Below are 20812 nucleotides of genomic sequence, written 5' to 3'. Positions count from 1 at the left end.
TATCAATCTTTATGTCTCGACCATTTCGAGACTCCTCGTCATGTCCGTGATCACATCCGGGACTCCGAACAAACTTCGGTACATCAAAACTTATAAACTCATAATAAAACTGTCATCGTAACGTTAAGCGTGCGGACCCTACGGGTTCGAGAACTATGTAGACATGACCTAGAACTATTCTCGGTCAATAACCAATAGCAGAACCTGGATGCCCATATTGGTTCCTACATATACTACGAAGATCTTTATCGGTCAAACCGCATAACAACATACGTTGTTCCCTTTGTCATCGGTATGTTACTTGCCCGAGATTTGATCGTCGGTATCCAATACCTAGTTCAATCTCGTTACCGGCAAGTCTCTTTACTCGTTACGTAATGCATCATCCCGTAACCAACTCATTGGTTACATTGCTTGCAAGGCTTATAGTGATGTGCATTACCGAGAGGGCCCAGAGATACCTCTCCGACAATCGGAGTGACAAAACCTAATCTCGAAATATGCCAACTCAACATGTACCTTCGGAGACACCTGTAGTACTCCTTTATAATCACCTAGTTACGTTGTGACGTTTGGTAGTACCCAAAGTGTTCCTCCGGTAAACGGGAGTTGCATAATTCTCATAGTTACAGGAACATGTATAAGTCATGAAGAAAGCAATAGCAGTATACTAAACGATCAAGTGCTAGGCTAACGGAATGGGTCATGTCAATCACATCATTCTTCTAATGATGTGATCCCACTAATCAAATTACAACACATGTCTATGGTTAGGAAACATAACCATCTTTGATTAATGAGCTAGTCAAGTAGAGGCATACTAGTGACTATATGTTTGTCTATGTATTCACACATGTATCATGTTTCCGGTTAATACAATTCTAGCATGAATAATAAACATTTATCATGATATGAGGAAATAAATAATAACTTTATTATTGCCTCTAGGGCATATTTCCTTCAGTGTTGCCTATGTAATGATCATTGCCTGGATATTGTCATAATTATTTGAAGTTCTATCAATTGCCCAACAGTAATTTGTTCACCCACCGTTTGTTATTTTTCTTGGGAGAAGCCACTGGTGAAACCTACAGCCCCCGGGTCTTCATTCTCACATATTTGCCTTGCGATCTACTTTTTCCTTGCGTTTATTTTTAGATCTATTAAACTAAAAAATACAAAAATACCTTGCTGCAATTTATTTGATCCGCGATCTATTTATCCCATCTACAAATTTACCTCACATCCTTTGCCTATCTTGAGGCGTCGTACCCCGAAAGGGATTGACAACCCTTTTAACACATCGGGTTGCGAGGTATTGTTATTTGTGTGCAGGGGTTGTTTACGTTGTGTTGCTTGGTTCTCCTACTTGTTCGATAACCTTGATTTCATATCTGAGGGAAATACCTACCACCACTGTGCTGCATCATCCCTTCCTCTTTGGGGAAAAAACCGACGTAGCTTCAAGCGACATCATGGGCTTCTTCTTTTTTGGGTCTCTCTCAACAAAGATATCACCTAGATTTTCAAAGTCTAACACTGGAGCAGAACCCACCACCTCCTCCCTTTGTTCAAGAACTTCACCCTTCTCTGTAATAGCCAGTGGTGCAGGAACCACCTTGCGATAAACTTGAGTGGTCTATGGCCCTCCCTTGCGCTTATTCATAGCTGCATTCTTGACTGGGGAGCTTCAACACTATTCTTCTGCTTTGAACTCGAGGAGCAAGACTCCCTCGTGCCGTTCTTCTTTTCCTGCTGCTCCTTGTTCGAGTTATCACCATAATAAGTTTGCTTCCGTTTCTCAGGTGCCCTAAGTCTCGTTTTGAATGGAAGATCACCATTTGCATCCATAGTCTCTGACGTAGGATAGAACAAACCTGCATGCCCCAACCGACCGCAAGAGAAACAGAAGTGGGGTATCTGTTCGTACTCTATATCGTAGCAAGATCCATCTGCGCAAAGGTTTAAGCACATCAATAGTCACTTTTTCTCATCTTGCTCCGAGAAAACCTCCCACGGGATCAATTTGAACGGTAGTAGCCTGCTTATCAATTTGTCGGACTATTGCCAAACCTCTTGTATCATTCCTTAGGTTATAGGGTAGATTCAGTACCCTTACCCAAACCTGCAACTTAATGAACTTCAGTTCAGATGGTTGCATGTGTGTTTCAAAATCCTCTAAAATCACCGCATGTTTGCTGATATGCCACGGGCCTCCTTCCCACACCCGATCACGGTCGCGTCTGGTCTCAAACTCCGCAGCAAACACATTCTCCCCCAATGGGCGAAAGGACAGTCCCCTAGGGTTTCCCCATGTTGGGTGAAGGGCATTGCAGATAGTTTGGATATGGAGAAGATTGCGATGCAAGACCTTCCCTGCTATGAGCCACTTCGTCGGTTCGCCATCTTCAACATCGTCGATCACCAGAGGCGTTGCCTCCTCCTCGGATATATCCAACTTTCCAAGCGCCTCCTCCATCTGTGCTTGAGCGGAGCGAGGTGAAAGAGCGCCGCTGCGCTTCCATCCTTTGCTGGCAGATGATGTAGACATCCTCTTCGTGAGTCGCCGGTGCGCCCCGCCGATGAGATCTGCGGGCGCGCTCAACTCCACCTAACCCTAATCGCCGCCAGAGCGTTTTCTTTTGAACGGTCACCGGGGGGAGAGCTTCCCCACCTGAATATATTATCACTCAAATGAGATGTCGAGAATTACACCAGCAGTACGGTTACAAATTCAGCTAGAAGGGGTTGCAGAGGAGAGAAAGTGTAGCCACTGTCTAGCAAAGATATTGTCTTCGGCCTTTTTGAAACCGAAAACCCAGAGAGAGAAATTTGCTACAATATTTCTTAGCGTAGTTTTGAGAGAGTGGTCTTCGTTTCTGAACACAAGAGCGTTTCTCGAGTCCCATAGTTTCGAGGAAACTGTCAAGGCCACCGATGGCCAGATGTTCGGGTTCCGGGGAAAAACATATACGTGCGTGAAATTTGATTCGACGGCCATTCTTTCCGCAAACTTGCGTCGGTCACGTATGCCACGGAATACGCCTACCCTACGTATCATCGTGTAGTTTGGCTAGCTCACGGCTGACGCGTCGCGAGAACTAACCCCAGCCTAAATCTTCCCCAACCCCAATCCAGGCGACAAGGATCTCGCCATGGCGCCGCCGCCCACCGCCGCCGCGGCCGTCCGTTGCCACCCGCACATCCTCCGCAGGGGCCTCCTGCCCGCTTCGTCGCCGCTGCTCCCCTTCGCCTCCCGGCTGGCCTCCTCCACGCCGCTCCGCGCCCAGCCGCTGCGCTTCTCGCTCTCCCCCGTCCCCAAGAGCATCTCCTCCTCCTCGACCTCCCACATCCCCGTGCGCTCCCTCTTCACCGGGATCGTCGAGGAGGTCGGCCGCGTGCGCCGCATCGGCCCGCCGCCCACGCCTCCTGGGGGCGGGGGAGACGCGGCTCCCGGTGTCGACCTCGAGGTCGAGACCAAGAACCTCCTCGCCGGGACGCAGCTGGGCGACAGCATCGCCGTCGACGGGACGTGCCTCACCGTGGCGGCCATCGACGCCGCTGCCTCCACCCTCACCTTCGGCGTCGCGCCGGAGACCCTCCGGTGCACGTCACTCGGCGAGCGCGTCGCGAGCGACGACGTCAACCTCGAGCGCGCGCTCACGCCGGCGTCTCGCATGGGCGGGCACTTCGTCCAGGGCCACGTCGACGGCACCGGCGAGATCGCCGCGTTCCGGCCCGAGGGCGACTCTATCTGGGTCACCGTGCGTGCGCCGCCAGAGATCCTCAGCTTGCTCGTGCCCAAGGGCTTCGTCGCCGTGGACGGGACCAGCCTCACCGTCGTCAATGTGAACGAGGAGGCCGGGTGGTTCGACTTCATGCTTGTGCGCTACACGCAGGACAATGTTGTGCTGCCCAGGAAGAAGGTTGGGGATAAGGTGAACCTTGAGGCTGACATACTGGGAAAGTATGTAGTGAAGCTACTTGCCGGGAGATTGGAGGCAACGTCAAAGGCAAATTCTTGAGCTGTGCCTGTTGGACTGATGAACTACTATCAGTATTAGTGCAGTGTATTCTTGTCCATCAATAATAGTGCATTTTTTGCACTAATGAGTGAAGCTTTTTTCGTACTAGGGGGGGTTTTATAGTTCATGCCACTGCCTGTTTCCATGTAAAGTTATAATGTTTCCGCATGGAGAAGCTTTTTTCTGGTGTGCATGATCTGTGTAACCCCATTCAAATGAACAAGATTTGTTTAGTTGTTCATACTAGGAGTCCAGCTTTTCTGGGACAACAATGGATACTAGTGCTTGTTTGAGTTTATATTTGATCATTGCCTGACCTATATTTCTGGGGCCTGATTTAATATGGCATGCACTGTCGGTTGCTATTTTGAATTTGTGATGAAGCACGGAAGATGTGTGTTGCCTAAGAAGACTGCATTCTACCTTTGTGTAATTTATCGCATGAATTTGTTCTGCCAGATGATAATTAAAAATTATTCACAAAATAACTACCAATATAAAATAGTGTATTATTTCTATATGGCTTAAAGTCTATCTTTTTGTAATGCAAATACTAAACTGGATTATGGTGTTGGCTTACATCCGTAGTGTTGGTCTTTGTATACTTAACATGAAATGTTGGTAATTCAATAACACTTGTTCTCTGAAATTTTAGAATGGAACTATTGGATGTTTGGATTAAGTTGTCTCACTAAAGTTTTACATGGAAATGGGGGCCCTTACTAGTATGGGATGAATGGAACTACGAAATTCAATTCAGTAACTCTGACCTTTGGCTTTCGTGTGTGGTGAACCAGAAGAAACATTAGCAATTTCCTTGAATGTGTGTGTTTGGTCCTACTCCCTCCGTTCCAAAATAGATGACTCAACTTTATACTAACTTTAGTATAAAGTTGAGTCATCTATTTTGGAACGGAGGGAGTAGAAGGTAGATATTGTAAGGTTATTTCAGATGACACTTGGTAATTTAGATTGTGATTAGTTGTACTATGATTATTAAGTACATCATCACCCGAGGAAACTATGTTGGTTTCTCCTTCCTCCATGACCATCACCTGAGGAAAACCAGTGGTATTAGCTGACAAAATGTGCACATGGCAATGCTACAGCGTAGTTAGTATATGTCGAGTATTCACGTGTATTGGCTACTCATAATGCGCAAGACATGAGAAGCAATGCAAAAATCATGTGTAGGAGTAACATCTCCCTGTGTTTTGTAGAATGACAACTACTTCAAGTAAAGCAGCACAACCTCCCTGACTCTCTGTAAGAGCAAAATGATGCATTTCTGTATCTTCGCTCTGGCTTTTTTCGATTTGACCGAATCATTGAACTGCTTGTGTTGTGCAGGGAGGAGCCCAAGGCGGGGGACTGTATGATCCCGGTGCCGTCTGGGTCTAGAGCCCTGCAAAGAGAGATAAAAAGGGACTTCCCTGAGACGGCATTTGAGCAGCGACAACGGTGCCCCTGATTCAACGCAGACCGTTGAGGAACCTAAACAGCTGAAGAACCCTGTGCAGAGCTTGTGTGGCTTGTTTATTTGCTTGTTCACGAGAGCCTTGCTCCAGATTTTTCTGCTGAACGGGTGCTAAGCATGCTTGGGACTCAAAAGGGGTTTCCCTGATGATGATGATGATGTGTTCCTAGACTGGTACGTACATTGATAAGCACTTTGGCATGTACATGATCTACTCTTGCTCGGACAAGATATGAATTTCTAGCGCAGGTCCATTTTGTTTCCTTGTAGTGATATAGTTTAAGTACAAGAGATGACAAACAAGGTTGCTAATAAACAAAGCGCATCTGGTGTAGTGGTATCATAGTACCCTCCCACGGTACTGACCAGGGTCCGATTCCCTGGATGCGCAATTCCTGTTTTTGCTCCTCTCCTGAGGAGACCTTTTTTTTTCAGCAACACCTTTGTGTATGTTTTCTGGCCAATTAAGCAATTCCCCTCGCCGGTATGTTTTCCACGTTATCCTCCATCTCCATACATGTCCTCTGTAACTGTGTTCATGTGCTACATAATTAGAGATTCGACTGTATCTTCGTGTCCTCCGTAGCTGTGTTCATGTGCTACATAATTAGAGATTGGACATTCGAATTGGAGCTGTTGCATGTACTTCCTCCGTCCTAAAATAAGTGATTTAAGTTGAGTATAAGGTTGAGTCACTTATTTTGAATAGAGGGGGTATGTTTGATAAGTAATGGTGGCTGTCGTACATCTGTATCGAGTCATTGTTTTTTTGTGCGCGTCTAGTATACTACTAGGTTGTAAGACTAATAAGCTTGCATTCTTTTCTGGGGATATTCTTCTGTAATACTTTTTTCTTGGGGAGAAACTTGGAGAGCTTTATTCAACTATTGCATATAATTTTCAAAATATTGATACAAATGCAGTGCATATACCATGCCACAGAAGTTCAATTTAGCCTTTTTTAGAACAAGTTCAGTTTAGCCTATTGTGTATTATTTTCACAATCTGAAGCTGTGAGTATTTCATCGCATCTATATACAGGCCTAATTAGTAGTACTAGTACTAGTTTTCTTGACGTGTTCCCATCCGCACCGTCCATCGCGAAATAAAGGGCACATAATATCTCCCACGCGATCCAAGCACACGGGTTAACTCACAGCTTCAGATCCGACCCGACGAGCACGACGCCTGCCGGAGTCCATGGCGGCGCCGGCGAGCCGCCGCCGCGGGTCCTCCTGGGGCCGCTCGTGGCCGCTGCTCTTCGTCGCCATCCTCGCCCTCCACTCGCTGGCCATCTACCTATTCACGCGCGGCTTCCTCCTCACCCGCACCGAGCTCGACCTCCACAGCCACCGGGACGACCGCACCGGCGTCTCCCCCGGGTGCTCCTCCTGGCCCCAGCCAGCCTTAGACCGCCTCGTAATCGTCGTCCTCGACGCCCTCAGGTAGCACCGCCTTGCCTATTCTGTCCTCGCTTCAGTTCCCATGTCTGATCCTGAGCAATTTCTGCTATTTCACAGGTTCGATTTCGTGGCACCGAGTACATTCTTTGAAGGTGGGTTTGCATTTGTGTACTTCTGCGCAATGATAAAACTACTGTAGGACATTGCGAGCTGGTAATGAGTTAAACCTGACATTTTGCTGCAGAGAAGCAGCCATGGATGGACAAGTTGCAGGTCCTGCAGAAGCTGGCTGCTGACGAGAAGAACTCTGCTAGGATCTTCAAAGCTCTGGCTGACCCACCGACCACCAGCCTTCAACGTCTTAAGGTGATGAGTACTGTTGTGTGTATAAATGTATATTGATCTCATGGCATACATTCAGCACTGATGTTATGCCGAAAAACTGTTATTTCGAGCACACCTCAATGCAATATAAAAGGGTCATAACTTAGTGTGTATTCTTGCTGCAACTATGTTCAGGCTCTCACAACGGGTGGTCTCCCTACCTTTATTGATGTCGGCAATAGCTTTGGAGCTCCAGCAATAGTGGAAGACAATATAATGCATCAGGTTCTTTGCACTTCACATTCAACTTTAGTAAAATATGTAGCTCACGATGGATAGTTAATCATGCTTTTGTTTCTTTGCGCTCAATCAGCTGATCAAAAATGGAAAGAGGGTAGTCATGATGGGAGATGATACATGGACACAGTTATACCCAGAGCACTTCAACAAGTCATTTCCATACCCTTCTTTTAATGTTAAAGATCTCGACACGGTATGCCATCTGTTCAGTACCATTTTGTCCTTTCTGCGCGATGAGCTATTTTGCGCTTTCCATTTAATTTCCATGGAATTACCCGTCACATTATGTATCAGGTAGACAATGGTGTTATTGACCACTTGCTTCCTTCACTGCACGAAAATGATTGGGACGTTCTTATTGCACATTTCCTTGGTGTGGTAAGTTGTTTGTGTTCACTTTGGAGCTGGCTTACACATTTGATCCTTTCCTTTGTGGAACTAGAAGCATATGAGGTCAACTTTCTTTAGGACCATGCAGGGCATATATTCGGTGTTGACTCTACCCCGATGATCCAGAAGTTGGAGCAATACAATCAAATCCTAGAGGTCAGGTGCCCCATTCATAGTACATGATCTGTTTTTTTGTGTGCTAATTGTTTGCAGGAGACATTATCTTATCCTGAATTCTGATTGTTAAATTAGCCTCAATTTTGCTCCTGTAGGATGTAATTGACACATTGAAAAGCCTATCAACACCTGGTGGTCCCCATGAAAATACTTTACTCCTTGTAATGGGAGATCATGGCCAAACCCTAAATGGTGACCATGGAGGAGGAACTGCTGAAGAGGTGACATGTCTTGTTTTTTCGTTGCTAAGTGCAAATCTATCTGAACTAATGCAGTTTCATTGTAGGTTGAAACATCTCTGTTTGCATGGAGTCCAAAGACACCACCCGATGCTGTCTTATCTGTTCTTGGTGAAAATTCATGCAATTTTGATCTGGTACATTTTATTTGTAATGATAAATTGACCGATCTTGTCATTCATGCTAACATCTTGATTTTCTTGTTTGCATGTAATCATTCTCTTACTAATTTTTATCAGGACTAAGACCCAAATAATCATAGCACATACTCGTTGGCCATTTTTTTTCTTTTGATAAGGGGATAAACCCCAGCCTCTGCACCATTCAGATGCACACAGCCATCACTCCTTGGCCATATTATCACCTGAATTATAATTTATATAGGATATGAAAGTCACACTTATAGGGATACTTCTACTGACGTATTTAGTTCTTTACTGTTCCGTTATGGGTTTGACATCTGATATTCTGTGAGAAATTAGGTATGTAGACAGTCCTTAACTAACTGGGTTATGCATGGGTATGAAGTAGTATCACAAAGCGTGCTCATAGCCTTTAGCATGGTGGGGTAGTTAGCATTTCTGTATAGAATTACCTTTCTCGTAGGCTTGGACAGTTGATGGAACATAAGTTTGATATAGAAGCAGTGTAGAGATATTTAGTTCCTCGCCTTATTTTTTTTTAGTTATTAATTGCAATTTATTTCGTAATAGTCGGCTTCTATCTGTGCATTTAGCAATATGAATACCAAAGTTGATTGATTTCCCTTTCTGCTGATGGTTTACTGTTCTAGCATGGGAAAGAAGTGTGCGTCAGCACTATGCAGCAGGTAAATTCTGATTGCCCTCTCCCATATGGATGCTCTATTTTGTCAATATTGCTAAGTTTTTCTTGATTTCAGCTTGATTTTGCAGTAACTGTATCAGCACTACTCGGTATACCTTTTCCTTTTGGAAGGTATGTAAACTTAACATGGTGCTTATTTGATGGCTTCAGTTGTGTGTTACTGCTTTTTGTTGAGATGTGCTTGTTTTTCCATATCTAGCATTGGACGTGTAAACCCAGAATTGTATGCTTTGAGTGCTGGGACATGGGATAATCAAATGACGGGTATTAATGCATGCACGCCACGGGATGACCTAGAAGCGTGGAAAATGAGATATGCTGAAGCCCTTTGTGTAAATAGTTGGCAGGTAGTATGAACTGCATTTGCAGATATGCTGATTTGGTAGTACTTCTTTGATCTTCATCTGTCCCTTGTAGGTAAAGAGATACATTGATCAATATTCTGGTAGTTCTATCATTGGATTTTCAGCTGAATACCTACACCATGTTGAGGAGCTGTATTCAAAAGCTCAGGCGAACTGGTCAGAGGTTTTGAAGTCTACATGCCCATCGGAAACAGCTAAGGGAGAAGAATTTAAGGAGAGCGCAAGTTCTGCTCTGCAGTTGCAAATTGATGCATACTCTAGCTTCTTGGAAAGCTTTGCAAAGCTTGCTCGCTCTGCTTGGACGGAGTTTGATTTATGGTTGATGGGCACTGGTCTTTTACTTATGATACTGTCAGTTATCACTCAGGCATACATACTTGTGAGGCTGAATGCTGTATGTCAACCATCAGATCAGGAATGTGCTAGTTCAAGGATCATCCCCAAATTATTCTTTGCTTTTACATTGGTCACGATTCGAGCAGCGAGTTTACTATCCAACAGTTATATATGTGAGTTCATCAGATATACCAATCTTGCTGTACATTTTGAATTCGCGATGGTGACTACTGATTCACGAAGTTGTTTTCTTGTCATGCAGTGGCAGAAGGTAGAGTTACAAACTTTCTTTTGGCCACGAGTTGCATTGCCAGTGTGTGGAGCTCGGCCACAAACGGGAACTTCACCATAGAAGTTAATATTCCTATCATATCAATGCTGTTCAAACTTTCCTTCGTTCACTAGAATTTTTGTTTTAATGTTGGTTATATAATTATCTTCTGATCCCACCTTACTTTTTTAATTGACAGGAGTTTATTTTCCTTCTTCTAAATATTTTTGCACGATTTGGAATTGAGCTTGGGATGTCAAAACAAATTGCTGGGCCAACTGTTACAAAAGACCACCCAGTGAGCATCGTTTGTGACATTTTTGGTTCCAGTTTTTGCAATGTCTCCATGGATATATTCCCCATCATATCTCTTGCCATGGTGACCTGCATTGTATTAAAGCTCATCACCTATGCGGTCCATCAGAGGTTCTTGAAGTACTTCATTATGTGTGCAACCATCTTGAGCTATACATTTATAGCAAATTATTGGGCTTCCGAAAGTACTTTACTGTCTCATACTAAAGCTGTTCAAGAAATTGGAAGAAGTTTGGCTCCTCGCTTTGTTTATGCTATTGGAGGTTTGTCATTGGTAATATCTGTGCTTTGGCGATTGTTTGCCCCAGTTGATTCTTTGAAGTTCAACAAAAGGATAACTAGTTTATCAGCTGCCATGCTGTGTTCATGGAGCCCAACTATCTTGATGTTGTTGGGAAGGCAAGGTGCTTTTGTAGCGTTAATTTGCATCACTGGAGGTAATTTGCAAGTCACTCAATTCTTAAGACAAGCGCTTCTAAAATTTTGGCATGTACTGCTTGAGGCACAACTTGAGCCTTTTTTTTCCTTTTATATCATCATTAGGAAGCATAGCATCTGAAAATTTTAATTAACCATTTTGCAGCTTGGTGCATAATAATGTTTCAGCAGAAATATCAGAAAGACTTGAAACTTGATGCAACAGGGAGTTGTGTTGCTAACCCTGTATCAGTAACACAATGGAGCCTTCTTGCAGTTTGTCTATTCTATCTGACTGGTCACTGGTGAGATCCTGATGCATTTTGACCTTTCTTTTACTCTGATTTATGCTTCTCTTTCATGTTTTTTATGTACTATGTTTTTACTAGTCCGAGAGATGATGCATGTCCATTTGTCTTACTGTTATGGGGTTTTGAGCTTATGGTTAATGTGATTTAATTTGCATTGTTAGATGGTATTGCTAAAACTGCATTTGTGCTAATACATAATACATTTCAGGTGTACCTTTGATGGCCTTCGCTATGGTGCTGCATTCATTGGGTGAGTATAATTATGTTCCAAATAATACTGTTGTATCTGAGAAAAAAATTCACTTGCATGTTATGTAATGAACTAATGATATTTGTCACAATTCTAAATTTTGTAGGTTTGACAATTTCCATATCATTCGTCAAGGGTTTCTTCTTTCTATCGATACCTTTGGTGTTTCTCACATCCTGCCAGTTCTTAGTCTTCCATTTATTGCCATCCACTGTTATAATACTGCATTGAAGAAAAGCAAGGTGAAGGATGTCACCATCAATATTCTAATACAGGTACTGAAGAAATTCATCTGTGCTCTATGGCAGTAATTTAGTAACATGATTTCAGTAGTTAAATATTCTCTTTTAGAAAAAAGTTTCATATTCAGGAAAATAATATGGACAGCCAGTGTTTACTGTTTAGGCACAGCCATGTTGGACTACAAACAAACACCAACCTAGATTTCCCTAACTGTCGACCACATACTGAAATAGTGTTATCATGCATTGTGGAACTCTTTATGTTGATCCGGATATCGTCTATTTCTTGTCTTGTTGATCCACGTGATATCTAATGTTTATGTGCCAAACTCAGGTCCATTTGATGTATGGTCTAATTACAGCTATCACTACGACAGTTACAATCGTATGCGTCACGATTCAAAGGCGTCACTTGATGGTAATATGTGCACTTAATTCCAGCAAACAGTAGTCGCTGTGTTGCTGCTTTGCGGTTGTTTTCGCAGATTTGTTTTGACACTAGTTATCTTTCAACTTTGCAGGTGTGGGGTTTGTTTGCACCGAAATATGTATTTGACGCGATTGGGCTTCTCCTAACAGACTTGCTAATTTGTCTCGTTTCTTTGTACTACAGCTGATGTTGCTTTTCTTTTCCTTTTTTTTTTTTTGCTTCTTGGGACATATATGCTGTACATTTTCGTGAGTACACTGCAAATTGGCGCAAAATTATGTACACTGAGTTAGGTTAATTCATAGCACATTCTTGTTCTTTTTGTTGTTCTTGGAGAGTATGGCCTTGTTGTGGTAATGAAGAGGCACACTAGATGCTACCAAGAGTTGTCCAAATGTTTTTGTGCTTTGAATCGACAAAGATGCATATATGACTAAAGTAAGCTAATTATCAATGCGCAGCTCATCTACTTTGGTTTTGGTATGTGGGAGAGCATGGATTGACTGGAAACATTAGAAGTCTCGGTAGATGGTGTTAAGTGCAGAGATGTTAGTACATACTCCCTCCGTTCCAAAATAAGTGTCTCAACCTTAATACAACTTTGTGCTAAAGTTAGTACTTGTGTACTGAAATAGACTAAAAGTCGAAGAAGAGAAGTTAGCATTTGCTGCGCAGGTAGATCATTAGTTTTTTTTCCCCTAAATCTTGCCCTACAATCTTTCTGGCTTTCAAAATTTTGCGCTTATGTACTACAGTGAAGGGTGTGTAGTATGTCGATTCTTGCCCTTCCTTGCTACAGTGAACCACACACACCCCGGTGTCGCTTGGGCGAGGCCGAGAACGTAGGTCTAAAATAACGGTAAAGAAGGTGACCAGACATTATAAAAAGAAGAAGAAGAGAGTCTCCACTCCGCAATCCCTTGGCGGCGGCCGCCGGTGGTTTTCTCTCTCATAGTTCCGTTGTTTCCTTGTCCCGTGGGTGACGTGCTGTGCTGTAGGACGCGGGGGTGGGTGCTTATGCCCAGCCCATCCAGCTGTGCTCAAATTCCAAGCTTGCACGCTCAACAACCCTCGTCACTTGGACTTGTATGATGCTCTACGTGCTTTGACCATGGTTTTCCCTTTTTTTCCCTTCACCTTCTTGCCCAGCGCAAAGCTACCACGTTAGAAGGGCTCGTTAGATTCAAAGGAATTTCATAGAATTTTTGAAGGATTTAGACCCTTAGGAATTTTTTCTATCATGGTTGTTTGATTTGTAGGATTGGAATCAGTAGGAATTTTTTCATAGGATCCATTTGTACTACATTTTGAAGGAAACCTTCCATCCACTCATACCTCTTTGTAAGATTTCTTTGTTTTTCATGCGCTATCAAACATCCTCCCAAATCCTATAGGGTACTATAGGACATGTCACTCTGTTCCTGCATTTTTCCTATTATTGTGTTTTGAAAATCCTGCGAATCAAATAGGCCCTAAGAGTATTTCTTCAACGGGAGGGAACAGCTGTTTCCAAACATTCAGACACAGTACATGTAGCGAGAATCTAAGCACTCCAAATTTTTTTTCCTTTTTTTATACGCAAGGGAACCGGACTGGAAGACCACATTCTGAGAACAGGCCATAGCCTCACATGCACATATCCTGAACGGCATTGTTAAATGACGATTGGATGTCTTCACTGGTTTTGAAGGCCACCCCTCCCTAACCAGGGGCTGGAAGCTGGATTGCCGGACTGCGCAAAGCCATCAGAGTTGAGTTGAGAGACAGGGGCGGGCGCCCACTGTATTCCATTCCACCACCTTCCATCATGCCCCATTCCCTCCTCTCCTCTTGAATCTTGCTCTCACCAAACCTTAAAAAACACTAGCAAACGGACACAAAAACCTTCAAAATGCTGCTACAGCCGTGTCCTCACCAAATCTACTAGAACTGCTTAACCACTTCCACTCCTGTTTGCATCTCTCTCTATATATGTCCCGCGCATTCTTGCTTTCCTGGCTACCAAAACCACTCGCCATAGATCGACCTCCGCTTCCATTCTTCAGACAATCAGCGCAGCTGTTTCTCCACGTCGCATCGCATCGCTCGCTAGTTTGCTTGACGACCGCGGCTGACGGGCATGGAGAGGCAGCCCGGGAACGGCAATGCCAATGCCGGGCCACCGCCGGAGGAGCACAAGGGCGCGGACGGCAAGAGCGGGAGCCGGCGGAGCACGCGGTTCAAGGAGGAGAACGAGTACGTGGAGGTCACGCTCGACGTCGGGGCCGACGACGCGGTGGCCGTCCAGGGCGTCAGGGCCGCCGGCGAGACGCCCGACGCGGCGCTGCTGCCCCGGAGCGGCGGCCTGTCCTCGAGGCTCAAGGCCGAGCTGAGGCGCATCGCGTCGGCGAAGCGGGGCGGCGACAACGCGCCGGCGAGCCAGCGCCGGCTGGACCGGAGCATGACCGGCGCCGCGCGCGCGCTCAGGGGCCTCCACTTCCTCAACCAGAGCGTCGTCACGCGGGGCAGCTGGCCCGAGGCGGAGAAGCGGTTCGACCGCCTCGCCGTCGACGGCCTGCTCCTCCGCTCACGCTTCGGCCAGTGCATTGGTAAGCCCGCTCACTCATCCATTTCTCTGAAGCGTCAGCTTCACTATTATAAGGAAAAAGAATGTCTGAATTTTCGGTCAGTGTGCAACAGCACCGATTCTGAAATGATCTTCCCAAATTTGTGTTCTAGGAATGGTTGGGTCGGAGGAGTTCGCGGCGCAGATGTTCGACGCGCTTGCACGGCGAAGGGGGATCGTTGCTCAGGTGCTGACCAAGGATGAGCTCCGTGAGTTCTGGGAGCAGCTATCAGATCCAGGCTTTGATGCCAAGCTCCAGACTTTCTTCGACATGTACGTCTCCAATAAAATCCTATCTCAAAGTTCAACTTTGTCTGTAAACTGAAATGTGGACCAAATTTGACATTTCGAAATTAAGTTTGATGTAAAAAAAAGTGACAATTGTACTAAACTTGTTGCAGGGTTGACAAGAATGCAGATGGTCGGATCACTGAAGAGGAGCTCAAAGAGGTGAGTGAAAAGCAAAAATTTAAACAACAGCAAAAATCATGCAAAGATCCGAATGGTTCTCTGTTCGACGCAAGGCATCTGGAATGCTTCTGAATTTCTGTTGCCTTGTCAGGTCCTCACTCTGACGGCCTCCGCGAACAAGCTCACCAAGATCCTGGAGCGCGTCGACGAGTACACGGCATTGATCATGGAGGAGCTTGACCCGGACCAGCTCGGCTACATCGAGGTCCATCCTCTCTCACCCTTCGTCTCTTTTCCGTGGAATTGGTTGTCAAATTGTTGGCAGTTCACTCTTCACTGACAGTGATACTGACAACTCCATTTTCGTCTTGGAAAAATATATGAAAATTCTACAGCTTGCGACACTGGAGTCCCTGCTGCTGCTGCCCCCTTCGCAGGTGCCGACGAGCCTGGTGGCGCACAGCTCCAACATCAGCCAGCTGATCAGCCAGAGGCTGGTGCCGGCGCCGGACGCGAACCCGCTCCGGCGGGGCTTGACGGCGGCGCGCTACTTCCTGGAGGACAACTGGAAGCGCGTGTGGGTGATGGCGCTGTGGCTGTCCATCAACGCCGGCCTCTTCGCCTGGAAGTTCTACGCGTACCGCCGCCACCCGACGTTCGACGTGATGGGCTACTGCGTGTGCGTGGCCAAGGGCGGCGCCGAGACCACCAAGTTCAACATGGCCCTCATCCTCCTCCCCGTGTGCCGCAACACCATCACCTGGCTCCGCTCCCGGACCAGGCTGGGCGCCGCCGTGCCCTTCAACGACAACATCAACTTCCACAAGGTGGTGGCCGGGGGCGTGGCCGTCGGCGTGGCGCTGCACGGGGTGACTCACCTCACGTGCGACTTCCCGCGCCTGCTCCGCGCCAGCGACGAGGCGTACGAGCCGATGAAGCGCTACTTCGGGCAGGCGAGGGTCCCGGACTACTGGTGGTTCGTGCGGGGCGTGGAGGGCGTCACCGGCGTCATCATGGTGGTGCTCATGGCCGTCGCATACACGCTGGCGCACCCGCGGTTCCGCCGGAGCAAGCTCGGCGAGGGGAACCCGCTCAAGAGGCTCAGCGAGTTCAACATGTTCTGGTATTCCCACCACCTCTTCGTCGTCGTCTACGTCGCCCTGGTCGTCCACGGCGTCTGCCTCTACATCAACCGGACATGGTACAAGCAGACGGTGAGCTACGGTCTCCGTACGCTTCCTTTGCAATCTCAGATGCGGACTATGTTTGGTGGTAACTCTTTTTGAAACTTCAGACATGGATGTACCTTGCCGTCCCCGTGTTGCTGTACGCCGGCGAGCGGCTTCTTCGGGCGCTGAGGTCGCACGGACTCACCACCGTGAGGATCGAGAAGGTGGCGGTGTATCCTGGGAATGTGATAGCCATCCACATGAGTAAGCCCCACGGCTTCAGGTACAGGAGCGGCCAGTACATCTACGTCAACTGCGGCGAGGTCTCGCCGTTCGAGTGGTGAGCGCCCATGGCTTCCATCGTCTCCGCGTCGCTACGAATGTAGCAGCCGTGCACCTGAGCTGACAAGCTGCTGTTGCAATGCAGGCACCCCTTCACCATCACCTCGGCTCCCGGCGACGACTACCTCAGCATGCACATCCGGTGCCGGGGCGACTGGACGAGCAGATTCAGGGCCATTTTCTCCCAGGTAAGCACAGCACTGGCAGAGGAATCGAGCCGACGCGTTTCCCTTGCAGGAAGGAGAAGGATTCGCTGTTAACAATGGTTGTTGTGGTCGCAGATATACAGGCCACCGTCGGCAGGGCAGAGCGGCCTCCTGAGAGCCGACTTCACGTCCATGGTGGAGCACAACGCCAACGCCAAGTAAGTAGGAGTAGGAGCAGCAAGGACCGTCGGCGTCCATGGTGGTGGTTCTGAACTTGTCTGATTGTTCCTTGATGCTGGCGTGTGCAGGTTCCCGCGGCTGCTGATCGACGGGCCCTACGGCGCGCCGGCGCAGGACTACCGCAAGTACGACGTGCTCCTCCTCATCGGCCTCGGCATCGGCGCCACGCCGCTCATCAGCATCGTCAAGGACGTGCTCAACAACGTCCACCGGCAGGGGCAGGGGCAGGGGCAGGAGGGCGAGGAGGGGTTCATGACGAAGCGGGTCTACTTCTACTGGTGCACGCGGGAGGAAGGCTCCTTCGAGTGGTTCCGCGGCGTGATGAACGAGGTGGCGGAGCGCGACGCCGCCGGCGAGGAGTCCGTGGTGGAGCTGCACAACCACTGCACCAGCGTGTACGAGGAAGGCGACGCGCGGTCGGCCATGGTGGTGATGCTGCAGGCGCTCCACCACGCCAAGAGCGGCGTGGACGTGGTGTCCGGGACCCGCGTCCGCACCCACTTCGCCAGGCCCTGCTGGCGAGACGTCTTCAAGCGCGTCGCCTGCGACCACCAGGGGCAGCGCGTCGGGGTCTTCTACTGCGGCGACCAGAAGCTCACGCCGGAGCTCAGGCGGCTGTCGCACGACTTCTCGCACCGGACCACCACCAAGTTCGTCTTCCACAAGGAGAACTTCTGACCTGAATTTCCACATGTTCATTAGGCTATATACAGGAATGTCCCGTACATATACACTTTATTCACTTGCTGTTTGCTAGTAGTATCAGACACGTAGGCACCTTTGTCATGGGGTTTGTACATTTCTTCCTTTCTTCTTTGTATATCTTAATTAATATAAGTAGGAGGGCATCTTTGTCTAAAAATCTGTGGCATGGATAATTAAACCTCTACCCATCTCTCAAATCATTAATTTCCTCAAAAATAACAATTTCATTATAAGACTGCTCATGGTGGCAACATGCATATGTTACTAGTTTATGTTACTATCTCAATAGTGGGAAGTAACATATGTATGGTGTCATGCAACACTTCATTTATTAGTTTGTAGACTTATCTTATTTTGATATATTTTTTTTGATAAAAGGCGCTTTTATTAACTTAAAATGTAGCATCGAGCGGATACATAGCATAAAGAGTGACACCCTGCCTCTGCATAGCTAAAATGTACACATCCATCACACGAACAATCTAGCAAAGAGTAAAAATGATAAAGTGGCAACAATAAAACCATATGAGACCGAAACTATGCCTATGTCGACGGAGTAGGTGGCCCGATTCGGAGATTCTGCTTCCACCCATGTTGGTTAAAAACCTCACTGGCCACCCGCTCCAACCGCATACACACCGCCTTGAACAGCGGTTGGTACTCCGTTCGGTGCATAATAGACCACATACGAAGCCAATGCGTACAACTGTAAATAACCTACTCCCTCCGTCCTTTAAAGAGTGTACTTCCAACTTTGTTGGAGGGTTAAAGTATTTCAAAGTTTGACCGAGTTTGTGCAAAAATATATCAATGTTTGTGAAATCAAATAGGTATATGATGAAAGTATATTTTATCACGAATCTAATTCTACTAATTTGATGGCATAAATGTTGATGTATTATTATATAAACACGGTCAAATATAAATTTTTTTTGACTTTCCAACAAAGTTGGAAGTACACTCTTTAAAGAACGGAGGGAGTACATAGAAGAATATTTTTTGCCATTAAAAACACAATCATTTCTATATAGCCAAAGCGACCATAGTAAGACAGACGCTCCCACCCGTAGTATGAGTAGCTAACTATGTTACTCAAATCATCTTTTTCCTCATTAAATCATCATTGCCACATAAGCAAATGTGCTGAGTTGAACCTTATGTTATTCATGAAGTTACTCCCATTATGGGTAGTCTAAGACATTTTTTTGACACTATGACATGACCGTGTCAAAATAGTAATTTCATCCCCATATCTCGGCTCTCTAGTTTATACTCTCTTTGTAACTTAATATAAGAGACCTGATTCACCTCATGCCAATCTACCATGGTGTGACCAAAATTCAGATAGGCAGTGGCTCGTCGGCTCTCTTTTGGAAAGATAACTAAAACCAAAATATATATACCGAGAAGTTCCCACGTGCATACTCATACACCACCATTGAAGATGCATCAGTCAATGACTTCCTCACAACTAGGGCTGGAATTCGAGCCGAGTCGAGTCAGCTCGGCTCGACTCGCTAGAGCTCGTTTCGTTAACGAGCTAGCTCGGCTCGACTCGCTAGAGCTCGTTTCATACACCACCATTGAAGATACAAGATTGGCTCGACTCGTATAACTCGTGAGCTGACTCGTTTAGCTTGTTAAGCTCGTTAAAGATATGAACATAAAACCCTCATATATTATAAAATGATTATGTATATATTAAACATATATATCACTAAACAATAGTAATTTTCTTGTAACGCATGAGTCTCCTAGGCGATTGAGCCTTCAGCGGCTAGGCCTTGTGTTGTGCGCCTGAGACATATGATGCTGAGTGACTGATCTTTTTTGTATTGGGAGTGGCTGCTCTTTTATACCGAGCCTAACGAGTTACATGAGTACTCGTGAGATTGGCTCGTTTTACTTGGTCTATAAACGATCTTAAACTAAAGCTCGGCTCGACTCGTTATTTTTCGAGTTCGAGTCGATTCGAGCCGAGTCACGAGCTACTCATTTAGCTCGCGAGCTTCGAGCTTTTTTTTTCAGCCCTACTCACAACCACCACGCTGCATGCGGTCTTTCATCTCTCCCTATCAATTCAGGCACATGAGGAAGTGAAACAGATTCAAAGAGAGGTGCTCAACACTGAACTCTCTCGAACACATGACGTATGGGCATGTATCTGGGGTGCAACAAATTTTAAAACAACAGCGTACTACAATTTCTATTTTAGGGAGATTGTCGCCCATGATGCATTCAAATGGCTGTGGAAATCCAAAAGTGTTCATAAGATTAAAGTCTTTGACTGGTTTTTATTGGCTGACCGCCTCAACACCAGAAGCATGCTCAAAATGAGACACTATAACATTGGGAGTAATCTAGACTGCCTGCTTTGTGGTGATCATATTGAAGAAACATTTGAACACTTGTTCTTCCACTGCCGATTCAACGAGGAATGTTGGAGAATCCTTGGTATCCAGTGGACCCCCCATGATCACAGGATTGAACTCATCAAACAACAGAAATTGTTGCACAACCGTAAAATGCTAATGGATATCTTTATAATATCTGCTTGGAGCCTATGGAAAGAACGAAACAACAACTACTTCAGGAATGTGGCGCCCACCATTTCATCTTGGAAGCTGAGATTCAAGACCGATTTTTCCAATTTGAGACATAGCCCCCCCCCCCCACACACACACAAAGTGCAGTTTATTACTGCATCGCTGGATACCATTAGTTGAATAGCCCCTGTTTGTATACCACATCCTCACCCCCTGTACAGATGTAACACGTAACTCGCCCCTCATATTAACATAAAAATATATGCAGTATGAGACTTTCCTACTGTTTTCATTGTAAAAAACCAAACTTAATATAAGAGAGCACTTCTCAGTAAATTTGGGCGAGCGCCCTACCTCCCTTTCAGTTCCGACCTACCTCGTCCTACCACTTGCCATCGTCGACCCCCCTCAGCATTGGAACCGGTTAGCACCACCGCCCTTTCCCGCACCTTCTCCTCACTCGCTGGCACCGCCGCGCGTAGCTCCGCCCCATCCCCAACGAGGTCCACTCTGGTCGGGAACCGAGCTGC

At 46.3% G+C, this 20812-nt stretch overlaps 3 protein-coding genes and 1 non-coding gene across 4 annotated transcripts; all 4 read left to right on the top strand.

Moving 5' to 3' along the window:
• Nucleotides 1-3035: 3035 nt before the first annotated feature.
• On the top strand, nt 3036-4347 carry LOC119307873 (riboflavin synthase-like). The gene has a single exon (XM_037583966.1). It carries the CDS (start codon nt 3156-3158, stop codon nt 4023-4025), a length of 870 nt encoding a protein of 289 aa, XP_037439863.1. The 5' UTR covers nt 3036-3155; the 3' UTR covers nt 4026-4347.
• Nucleotides 4348-5822: 1475 nt separating this feature from the next.
• Nucleotides 5823-5893, top strand: TRNAG-CCC. The gene has a single exon. It is a non-coding gene; the product is annotated as a tRNA-Gly (tRNA).
• Nucleotides 5894-6633: 740 nt separating this feature from the next.
• On the top strand, nt 6634-12497 carry LOC119307872 (GPI ethanolamine phosphate transferase 3-like). The gene is made up of 20 exons (XM_037583965.1): nt 6634-6947; nt 7023-7057; nt 7150-7271; nt 7425-7514; nt 7603-7722; nt 7824-7907; nt 7998-8075; nt 8192-8317; nt 8383-8472; nt 9129-9164; nt 9237-9292; nt 9381-9528; nt 9599-10055; nt 10145-10236; nt 10353-10905; nt 11052-11190; nt 11405-11446; nt 11553-11721; nt 12023-12106; nt 12210-12497. The coding sequence occupies exons 1-20, from the start codon at nt 6703-6705 to the stop codon at nt 12303-12305; spliced, it is 2862 nt and encodes a 953-aa protein (XP_037439862.1). The 5' UTR covers nt 6634-6702; the 3' UTR covers nt 12306-12497.
• Nucleotides 12498-13841: 1344 nt separating this feature from the next.
• Nucleotides 13842-17936, top strand: LOC119307871 (respiratory burst oxidase homolog protein B-like). Its single transcript, XM_037583963.1, has 9 exons — nt 13842-14706; nt 14837-14996; nt 15125-15173; nt 15286-15399; nt 15530-16348; nt 16429-16643; nt 16731-16833; nt 16927-17009; nt 17100-17936. Exons 1-9 carry the CDS (start codon nt 14238-14240, stop codon nt 17707-17709), a joined length of 2622 nt encoding a protein of 873 aa, XP_037439860.1. The 5' UTR covers nt 13842-14237; the 3' UTR covers nt 17710-17936.
• The last annotated feature ends 2876 nt before the right edge of the window (nt 17937-20812 follow it).

This window comes from Triticum dicoccoides, chromosome 5B (genome assembly GCF_002162155.2).
Source record: "Triticum dicoccoides isolate Atlit2015 ecotype Zavitan chromosome 5B, WEW_v2.0, whole genome shotgun sequence".
In the NCBI taxonomy this organism is placed as follows: Eukaryota; Viridiplantae; Streptophyta; class Magnoliopsida; order Poales; family Poaceae; genus Triticum; species Triticum dicoccoides.
This window is presented reverse-complemented; position numbering and strand designations above follow the sequence as displayed.